This window comes from Pseudorasbora parva, chromosome 6, assembly GCF_024679245.1.
Source record: "Pseudorasbora parva isolate DD20220531a chromosome 6, ASM2467924v1, whole genome shotgun sequence".
Classification (NCBI taxonomy): domain Eukaryota; kingdom Metazoa; phylum Chordata; class Actinopteri; order Cypriniformes; family Gobionidae; genus Pseudorasbora; species Pseudorasbora parva.
In genome coordinates this window covers 13,293,956-13,305,542 of record NC_090177.1, presented here as the reverse complement: position 1 = coordinate 13,305,542, position 11,587 = coordinate 13,293,956, and the positions used below count along the sequence as shown (strand labels likewise).

The window sequence follows — 11,587 nt, the reverse complement described above, 5'->3', positions numbered from 1 at the left end:
GGGGGGGCAGGCGCTTTCAGACTCAGATGTCGAATTACAAAATAAGCTTATAATGTATACGTGCATAGTTTATAAGTGCTTAGTAGGGCGTAATTTTGGACGCAACGTATGATTTTTAATTCACGATAAAGAACTGGTTCACAACTAGAGTCATTCGTTTGAGAATTGCACTGAATCATTTAGATTCAATGAAGAACCGGTTCAAAAGAACTATTCTTTCGTCCGGAATGGATGAAATCTCGATTCTTTCTCGATTGTTTACATCATGTGGACACAGGACACATGAATGTATACAACTCTGAGGGATGTCTTGTCCGTCAAATGTCCTGTCTTAATTCCCTAACTAATTTAGTCTTCATCAGAAATACATGAAAACCCAGATTAATATACATCAGAATCATAATTTCCATTACCAAAAAAAAAAAAAAAAATGAAAAAAAAAATGAAAACCAGCTTTTTTTTGAGAGATTTATTTTCAACACAATATTGTAGTTGTATTTTTTACAAAATACCATCATTTTATATTATCAATTTGCATCTAAAAAGACAATATACAATATGCATTTGAATTTGCAATGATTTAGTGGGTGTACAGATAAAGAAGAAAAGAAAAAATATATATATATATATAGACTACACCAGCATAGTCAATACAAAACAGTACATTCATCATTACAGCAACAGACAAAATCACTGCAGATTCTCCAAAAACAGCTTCCTTAATATTTCAACTGCTTTAAAATAATCAGTACTGGATATGTTTTATATTAGAGCATAATAGTGATGGTTGTAATAGTATTGAGATGAAATAGTTCATGCATGATCTTTTGATTATATGTTTTAACAGACGTGTAACCATCAATTGTAGCTGTTTTGATGCATGCTACTGTCTATAGCTAAAAAAAGGAGAATGCAAATGAAGAAAACAAACACAAAACATTGGGGGTTAAGTCCAGCTGAACCCCATAAAGTTACAAAAACAAATCATTACACACATTCAACTCCACCACAATTGTTTTGTTTCAATTCCTTCACACTCATCTCCACCATACTTATTATATCAGCTAGTCAAAGTGTCTCCGGCTCCAGCTTGATTGGTGTCCAAAGTTTAACAGAGTTGATCGTTCATACTCTAGAATAGATTGGGAAGAAATATATTTAAATGATACCGCATTTGTGTGCATTTATTAAGCAATATTTGCATTCATTGAACAGATAACTAACGGATATCTTGCAGCTAGCTACCTGAAGGAGTGACGGAAGTGAACGCTCCTCCGCTTCAGCTTTTCGGGATTGTGGGATGCCATATGGGAAAACTCACGGAAAATATCCAGGTACGTGGTGTCACCTAAAATGGGAGAAAACACCATTAATTTTGACTATACAAACAGTGGCGTAGCGTCTGGGCATGCACGTGCAAAAAGGCCCGTGGCCGCCCATGGGGAACTTTTCATTTAAAAAAGGGAATTTATTTTTAATTCATGGCCTCAATAAAAATATATGTGTATCTATGCATGCTGTGAAATAATTTCTTGTTTCTCCGAGATGTCTAATTTCTCCGTGATTTCTTGTGTGCGTTTATAATTTTTTTGCACCCCGCGGCTGCCGTAGAACTAACTCACTCCGTCATTTTTATATGACGCTGCATCGCCGCGCCAAATTAAAAAAAGAAAACAGTATATGAGGTTGCTTGCGACTTGAACATTAAAGGATGGACAACTACAAACACAAAAGTGGTGCTTTAAAGAGAAAAGAGGATGGAGAAATTAGTCACGACACAAAAACTACCAAAAATTGACAGTTTTTTGCGCCGACCTAGTGCGAATGAGCGCGATGTCGATAATGAGGGAGAAGTTTTGTCAGCTAATATTAGCAGTTGCACGTCTTTGGATGAGAACAATAATGGAGCTGCTGACAGTTTGACGAGCGAAAAAGCAGTTGCAGACGAGCCAAAATCTGGATATACGGCGGGAAACTTGTCAGCGGGTTAACCCAATGGATAAAGGAAACTATCCAGGGCAAGTAAAGCATTTTATTGTGTCGCAAGGTTCATGCAAACCCCCCGGTCCCTTTCCTCGAGATCCACTGCAAGGAGATAGATGCTTTTCGACGAGTTTTTACTCAACCACAACAAAAGCTGGTATTCAGCGACCGAGATCGTGGCTGTGTTACTCGCCTAAGCTTGACGCTGCATATTGTGAACCATGCTGGTTATTTGCAGACCGCAGTCACAAAAGCTACAACATGGCATGGACACAAGCAATAAGAACATGGCAGACCCTGTCAAATAAAATTTCCAAGCATGAGAGCGCAGAGTACCATGTAGCAGCTTGCAGTATTTACGTCTGCATGGCACTATCGACGAGGTGTCAGAACAGCAAATACGTCAACAAGATAATTTTTGGAGGCAGGTTCTAGACCGGATCATTAATGTCACTTTAACTCTGGCATCAAACAACCTTGCATTTCGGGGACACTTCGAAGACACTGAAAGTGTCAACAAAGACAATTTGCTTTCCATAATTGACCTACTGGCCAAGTATGATCCATATTTGAGGGAGCTGCTCAGTCGCGCTTCTGGTCCCATGAAGTATCTCAGCCCAGAAACCCCAAATGAACTTATTGGTATTCTCTCTAAGTCTGTCCAGAAAGAAATTACTAGTGAAATTAAGGCCGCGCCATTTTTCTCAGTGATCATGGATACGACTCAAGATGTATCTAAAGTGGATCAGATGAATCTTTCGGTATGTAACCATAGAGAGAGATAGCTAGGGTGCTGCAATGGCAGTGAAAATCAACGAGTCTTTTCTGGGATTCCAGCAAATGCCTGACTCGTCCGCTGGTACAATAGCCAATGAAATTATACGTTTGGTTGAGGAAAAAGGTCTCTATTTCGAAATGCCGTGGCCAAGGATTTGATGGGGCTGCGAACATGAGTGCCATATACACGGGAGTTCAGGCAAGGATACAGGAGAGACCAAAACCAAATGCCACATATGTACACTGTCCTGCCCATAACCTAAATCTGGTCCTCAATGATTCAGTTAAGTCAGTAACAGAACTGACTAAGTTTTACAACACCATGAAAAAATTTTATGGAATGTATTGGCTGAGATTACTGAAAAACCCACTCCGGGCGTCACGCTGAAAAAACTGTGCGCTACTAGGTGGGCATCGCGCAATGATGCCGTGTCTGCAATCAGATACAGATATGTTGACGTGTTGAAGGCCCTGACCAAAATTTCACTTACCAGCAAAAAGACGGATGAGTGCAACCAGTCCATGGCTTTGATAAAGCTGATGGAAAGATTTGACTTTGTTTTTATTATAGTTCTTCAAAGTGAAGTCTTGGAGCCGATCAATGTCATTTCAAAAATGTTACAGGCGAAGGATGCTGATCTTCTTAAAGCTACAGAATTACTTGACACTGCCACATATACTTGCAACGTAGAAGAACGCAATATATGAAGGGGCGCAGAGGTTAGTGGAGAGATACAACAAAGACTTGTCTCCAGCCCTTCCACAACAATTGATCGAATTCCGTGTGGCCTTTAAGACAAATCTCTGGGATGACGACAGTTCAAGATCTGGCCAGTTTTTTTGATGGTTGAGAACAACTCACATCTAGCTTCAGTGACTTATGCACTGTTTTAATTGTTTTTCTTACAATCCCAGTTACTGTTGCTTCGGTGGAGCGCTCATTTTCAAAACTGAAACTAATAAAAAAATATTTGCGGAGCACCATGTCGTAAAACAGACTCTCAGGACTGGCGATTCTTTCCATCGAGAATGCACGAAGCCGGGAATTGAACACCAATGACATCGTGGGTGAATTTGCCGAAAGAAAGGCCCGGAGAATGCAACTAAAATGAGTGAGTTTTTATGGTTTTACATTTTGGGCCGCCGTGCCAAGATCAGTAGGCTATAGTTAAAGGGTTACTTCAGCGATTAGCATATGGCTTTGTATCAGTAGAAACCCTGGAGTATAATCAAATGATTGTGCCTCCCCCCCTCATATCCCCCTGAGACGAGAGATTTATGCATTTTATTTCTGGAAAAATTCCTCCCGTGACGCAAATTGACGATATTTGCGTCATCTTTAGAATGTTTGTCCAGAGGCTAAAGACTACAGCCAGCAGAGGGAGCCATTTCCACATGTTTTTAACTCGCACATGGGGAATGGGAGATTACACTCACAGTTCAGCTCAGCAGCAGGCATTCATTTAAACGGATGCTAAGCAATGTAAGTGTTTTAACATATCAAATTAATTTCTATGAAAGTTAAGCTTCCAAAGGCATGAATTGAAAATGCGCCAGACTGAACGTTGTGAATGTATGCCGCGAGTGTGATCGCGATTACCTCAGCTCTCATCATGAGAGCTCATCAGCTCATTTATGACATTAAATGTAATCTGACTCCTAATCTGAGTTAGTGCTGTGAGACTCACGAGGCAACTCAATCGTTATATTGAACAGACACGTTCAGTATTTAATTGTAATGTCTGTTCTCTAACTTAAACTCAGTCACTGTAATCCAGTAGTGGTGGCTTTGGGAATGGCCTCACAGGGCAGCGAAGCATTCTGGGAATTGTAGTCTTTCATCCCTATGAGACAATACATTTTCGGTCTTTTCTCAGTCTAGAAGGCACCACATTCAAAAATAATTTCACATTTCTACTACATTAATGACCCAGTTTAAATACAGATTCATCTTTCCAGCGCTGAAGTACCCCTTTAATTTATTATTGACATTAGCTGAGCTTTTTTTATTATTATTTGTTCTGTTCTGGTTGTGAAAAATGGTTGGGTAGAGTGTGCTTTTACGGTGAGATTATTTTTCCCCACTCAATTATGTCGTAATAACGAAATATGTTTTATTTTTATTTATTAATTATACAGTATTTTCTTGATAGACTGGACATCTATACATTTATTTTAGGTGTACTTTGGGGGCGGGGTTAGGGGGGCCCGTTCAATTTATTTTGTATATGGGCCCGGGAGTGACTTGCTACGCCACTGTATACTAAACTCCTAAAAATGCAGCTGCAAAGTGAAAGGAGCCATGGAATAAATAAAATAAAAAAAGATAATTGTGACTTTTTAATCTCACAATCACAAGTTTGGACTTTATAACTTGCAGTTACGAGTTGATATCTCATAGTTCGGTGAAAAAAGTCTGAATTGCATGATACAGTGAGAATTGCAATTCTGAACAGACAACTAAATAAAATAACATGTAAATGACCAGAGGTTCTGACAAAATGACAATGTTAATTGTTGCAGTCTATTTAAAAATTTTAAATAATTTAAATATTTAAAAAAAAAAAGTGTTGAATGATAGATTCAATGACTCGCTCATAAAGACTTCACTTCTTTCATTACTGGACTGAGCCGCGTTTTTGAGTGAATATGAATGAATGATTTAATTAAAAATACATTTTTAACAGTTACTCAATCGACAATGCAAACGACACAATCATTATTTTTAGTGTCATGTTATTTTATAATATGGGATATAATAGAGGATTTGTTCTATTTTGATACCTTATACATCAGTGTCGAGTTATAAACTTGCAGTTGTCAGAATTGTGTGATATAAACTTAAAATTCTCTTAAAATGACTCTTCACACAATCCCAAGTTTATATCACAATTCTGAGGGGAAAAGTCAGAATTGCAAGATATAAACTCAAAATTCAGACTTTTTTGAGTTTATAACTCATAATTATGATTTTTTTTTCTAAGACCTGTAAGATCTAAACTCACAATTGTGTGAAAAAATTCGTGAGATAAAAAACCTTTTGTACTGTGCTAATTAATTGAGATTTCTTACAGCTCTTACAGGTTGTTGGCCTTGTTTGTTTCGTTGCTTCGATTGCTCTCCCCTTTTTTGTAAGTCGCTTTGGATAAAAGCGTCTGCTAAATGATTAAATGTAAATGATTAAATGTAGTCACAGTTATCTTTTACTTTTATTTTGGGGTGGAAACAAGCTTTTAAATATTTTGCACAGAATTGAAAATGGTCCTTAAATAGTTTAGTAAAGCTTTACTAATGCAAAAAGCAGGGCTCTGAATTGCTAAGTAAGGCAAGTAAGTCTATTACAATAAGTGTTTTTATCACACTTTAGAATTAAGGGACAGAAACGACACTATAAAGCACCCCCATTAAAATGAACTTTCTCCAGATCTTTGTGCCATATAAGGTCTTTGTATTGTCTTGTAACCATGACAACAACTGAAACTTTGGAGGGGACAAAAGGGTGGTTTTGAACACTTTGCCAAACTGTGAATTTCACATGCTTGATTCACAATGAGGAGACTGTCCCTGTCTTCCCAGGATGGGTACTCATGCGTACTGACTAGTGCAGGAGAACCATATAAAGCAATATTTCAGTTTAAATAGAAGTTGAGTTCTGTTGAGTTTTATAAACTTATAATTGCAGTCTTTGGGTCAAACCATGTACCTGTTGTGCATTTTTGTCAACACATTTGTTGACTTCTTTTGTTTTCATAAACTGAGGTATGAGTTACTTTACAAACCGAGATACTAAAATATTGTATGTATAAAATAAGTATTGTATTATACTTTAAATGATTATTTATTTCTGTGATGTCAAAGCTGAATTTTCAGGATGGTTCCTCCAGTCTTCAGTGTCACATGATCCTTCAGAAATTATTGTCATATTCTGATTTATGAGTGTTGGAAACAGTTCTGCTGCCTAATATATTTGATGAATAAAAGGTTCAAAAGAACTGCATTTATTCAAAATAAAAGCATGTTTTCAAATAATATAAATCTCCTTCACTATCATTTTTAAAAATCAATTTAACACATCCTTGCTGAATAAAATTATTGATTTATAATTTAAAAAAAGACTGACCAGTAGTGTATATTGTTGTTACAAAAGATTTATATTTTTAAAACACTTGCTTTTCAAAAAAACTTTTTATTCATCAAAGTATTATAAAAAAGTATCACAGGTTATGAAAAAATATTAAGCAGCAGAAAACGGTTTCCAACTTTGGAAATGAATCCTCATATTAGAATGATTTCTGAAGGATCATGTGACACTGAAGACTGGAGGAATGATTCTGAAAATTCAGCTTTGACATCACAGAAATAAATGATCATTTAAAGTATAATAAATTGAAAACCAAATATTTTAAATTGTAATAATATATCACAATATTACATTTTTTTCTGTATTTTTGATCAAATAAATGCAGGCTTGATGAGCAGAAGAAACTTCTTTCAAAAACATTACGAATAGTAATGTGACCAATATATTATATTATACAAAAAAAAAATGTTTTCCACAGAAATTGAGCAGAACAAATGTTTTCAACATTGATAATCAGCAGTAATAAATGTCACGCCTGTTCACTGTCCCGCACCGGATCGCACTTCCTCATCATCTCTCCCGGGATTCCCTTTATAGTGAACTCTGTCCCTGCACTCCTTGTCCGTCGTTATCATTATGCTATTAGTGTTTAGTGTTCTGTTCATTGTGTTTGACAATAAGCCTATCTGTTTTGGAAGTCCTGGTTCTCCTCATCTCTGCTGCACTATACACACACCCGTAACAATATTACAATGATTTCTGAAGGATCATGTGACACTGAAGACAGGAGTAGCCTAATGATGCTGAACATTCAGCCTTGACATCACAGGAATAATTGACATTTTATAATTAGAATAGATAACATGTATTTTAAATTGTAATAATATTATATTACAATATTAGAGAATTTTTTGTTGATCAAATAAAATCAGCCTGGGTGAGCATAAAACATTACTTTAAAAAAATCGTAACATTCTTGAAAGATATTGTATATTTAATATTATATATATTTAACATATTACATATATCTTAAACCCTAACATTTTCGGATTCTATTTGATTCAGTCAAAGGACCATATTAAAATATTTTAACGGCAAAATAAATGTTAATTTCAAAATGAATATTTTTACTACTATTTTTGCATATACATTTTCAAGGTCTCTCCCCAAACATAAGAACAGAAAAAAACAATTCATCCCTGAAGAATAAAAATATTTTCCTCAAAAACTTACAGCAGCAAACTTGGGTTCATGAGTGAGTTGTGTTAATGCAGACTGTTACATAATAGTGCACACTAACTCAGCAGACAGAAAGAAAGAGGCAGGAGAAGAAAAGCCAAGCACAAGCAGTTAGTACTTCATTCACGTTTCATTTATTGTCATGATTCTTTTCGGGTTTAGGAGGAAACGACAGATAAAAGGGCAGAAATGAAGAGCAAAAAAGGAGGTGGGGGATTGCAGAGGTTCTAATTTACACACGAATCTTCAGTTATACAATATTCAGACATAATTTACAAAAACTGCAGCATGACACCGACATGAAAAGAAAGGCAGAAATATGAAAGCAAGCGGTAGAAGAGGTTATGTGCTACAGCCACCAGCTAGAATTTTTTTTTTTTTTTTTTAATATTGGTGCATCATCTTATTTATTTGAATAAAATGCTTTTGGTTGTCCAGTTGTTCGCCGCTTCAGGAGTCATACTGATTCGATATTCACAAAACGTTAAACAGAAAGTGCTACGATTTCAATGGCCAGCGAGACGAAACATGTCGGGGAACAACTTTACAGCATTATAGCCTGTTCAGAAACGACAAATCACACATTTACAAATTAATGTTCTCTCAACAAGTGCTATGTTTTCTGATTGCATTGGGAAAAAGTGTTCTCGTACACTAACATGTCTGTGGTCTTTGGTTGAGATCTGGAGTTAAAGTGATGGTACACACCCGACTTTACATAACATAACCAAGACACACCATGAGAACATGTCTCATGAATATATTTATGACTGCCAGGTATAAATATATATATATGACATCACGTTAACTGGTTTACGACGTCGTCCAATAGTATGCTCATGCTTTATCCACTCCACTCTAAAGCAGAAGCTTTGGAATTGAGAACGCATTATGATATTTCATTCGCACACACAAATTCATGAAGGGCAAAAAGCAGCAGGAAACCAAACAGACCAGAGCAAAGTCAATCAACAGAAAATAAAAACACTGCATTATTCAATAACATACACACTGTTCAAAAGGTTGGGGTCAGTAAGAGGTTTTTTTTTGTATACATAAGTATGCATTAAATTGATCAAAAGTGACAGTAAAGGCATTTATAATGTTGCAAAATATTTGTATTTATTATAAATTATTTTGACGAATCATGTGACACTTAAGACTGAAGTAATGATGCTGAAAATTCAGCTTTGATAACAGAAATTACATTTATAATATATTAAATAGAAAACACAATTTTTAATGTATTTTTAATCAAATAAATGCAGCCTTGATGAGCATAAGAGACTTATTTCCAAAAATATTATGAAATCATACTAACCCCAATCGTTTAATGGTAGTGTACTGTTAATCTGTATTTTTTTATTTTACAACCCAGTAATTGAATTGCCAATTTTGTTTTTGGTATCTGAACTGAGTTTGGTTGCAAACTGTAAAATTCACAAGTATATGAAGTTACAAAAATACAATCTGTTACTACAATACAAAAAAAAAAAAAAGCATTGTATAACTGCACTATTGCTCTGGGCGGTACTCATAAAAGCATAAAAATCCCGTTTTGAGGCCTTTTCTACACCATCATCCATAAAAGCATCAAAAACAAAAAAAAAGCGACAGTGGAGTTAATAAAAGTGCATAACAGTGGCATTTAAGTCAACAAAATCACGTTTTCAGTTAGTAGATTAGACATTTTATACATTTATGACATATAATAAATCACAGTTTTTGATCCCACTCTCCCTCATGCGTTTGCAAGAACAAAGCAGTTTTAAGAGGCAATCCATGTGTACAAAAACGCCTCTAAAACACTGTAAGAATAGATAAACAGCTGCCTAACATACTGTATAATACTGTTTGAAGTGTAAGTGACGAGTGAAAATGCTGGACTCTGAAGGTTAGTTCATCAAACTGTTTAGATAAGGGCTCTGTAAAGCCATGCACAGACTACAGGAGTTTCAGTCCGATTTATTCCTCCTGATATTCAAAGAAAAAAAAAAATGCATCCAGGGCATCGGTCGGTTCCAATATTTGGCCCATATTATCTGGTGATGTGAGGAGTTTCTCTGCTCGCGGGCACATCAGGGGCGTCCCGACAATATCAAACATGTTTTTAAATGGGATGATTACATCATCGCGTTAGGTGCTAAATCTGGCATGATAACCTTCTCAAATCTTTTAGTGTTTGCAGGTTTGAGATTTGAAATAAGATTCCCCTTATGTGCGGGATGCAACCTGATTTCACAATCGGTTAAGATGTAAAAACATCTGTAGTCTGAGTCCGGCTTAAGATCAGCGATTTCAGTAGTCTGTGAAACTGGTATTTGACCAATACCACCACAATTATCTAAACCACAGTTAACCTCCCTAATGTAAAAGTCTTAAAATGAGTAGCACCACTGTTTGCTAGGCCAAACTATTGCCACATTTTCACCGCAGGAACTTTCTCCAGGAATAGGGACTTTGGGGTGGTACTCTGTGAGTTTCAACAGCAAGGAGCCGGGGTCTAAATGAAGTTCCGGGTAAAAATGTCCCCCTCAAAACCGTCCTGCTCGCAAGCTAGTACTTTTTCAGTTTTTCAGAGGTAGTACAATTTCAGGATTTTTTTGGGATGGGACTTGGTGATTTTTACGTGACATTTTATTTCAACGTAAAAATCTTTTGGTGCGTGCGGTCAGAGTTATTTGCTATTCGAATCAACAATGAAGTTTAAAAAATACGCGGAGGACGAAATCCGTTGGAAACTGTAAAGTCACGCACAGACCTACGACAACAGACTAATCTTAACGGTACTTTAGTTTAGACCACGATGGAAACGCAGACCGCAACAGGGCTGGGGGAAAAAGTTCCTGGGACAAAATGTTCTGGGTAATTTCGATGAAAAACGGAGCTTATGGTGGCTAGTCAATCATGTGACTAAGTTTGAAATGAGATTTGAAATATGCAGCATGTGAAGTAGTCAACAAGTTCTGTTCTGGGATATGGTTAACCAGCCCTAACCAGTTTGAGCGAGATAGTCTAATAGGTTAAACTTCGCCCCATGGGCTGGAAGTTATAAATGATCAGCAACCAAAACCAGCTTAGACCAGGTAATGACAACTCCAACTTTCCAGCAAGACTGGCCCATCTTTACAGATAAACACATGGCAGTCTTTGTGGGAATGATGGGAAAAGCGCTACGGTGGGCTCTCTATCACTCTGCTATGTTGAGACAGATAAACTCTTGTATGCATTTCTTATACTGCTGCTCTGTTGGACTGCTGCTAGAATATTGACCTGGCTGACCGAACGGACCCTCCGACTCGCGCATCTCCTCGTTCATACGGGCTAGACGTAACCTGTCGAGAGAAAACAAAAAAAGAGAGGTTTGATTTTGGAATCAATTTCTTATATACACTACCATTCAAAACTTTGGGTCAGTAAGATTTTTTAAATTTTATTGAAAAAGGTCTCTTATGCTCACCAAAGATCAAAAATAGTAAAAACTATAAAATATTATTACAATTCCTT

General features: G+C 36.4%; 1 protein-coding gene across 2 annotated transcripts in view; it reads right to left on the bottom strand.

Annotated features, from left to right (window-relative positions):
- Nucleotides 1–470: 470 nt before the first annotated feature.
- Nucleotides 471–11,587, bottom strand: part of acap3a (ArfGAP with coiled-coil, ankyrin repeat and PH domains 3a) — an 88,636-nt gene continuing 77,519 nt past the window's right edge. Inside the window, exons 24-26 of one of the 2 annotated variants that reach the window (XM_067445676.1) lie at nucleotides 11,354–11,415; nucleotides 1,246–1,348; nucleotides 471–1,132 (exon numbers count right to left, since the gene is read on the bottom strand). In XM_067445676.1, coding sequence (XP_067301777.1) covers nucleotides 1,126–1,132; nucleotides 1,246–1,348; nucleotides 11,354–11,415 — 172 coding nt within the window. In that variant the 3' untranslated portion in view covers nucleotides 471–1,125. The remainder of the gene's footprint in view (nucleotides 1,133–1,245; nucleotides 1,349–11,353; nucleotides 11,416–11,587) is intronic. The other variant, XM_067445675.1, reaches the window with a different exon arrangement.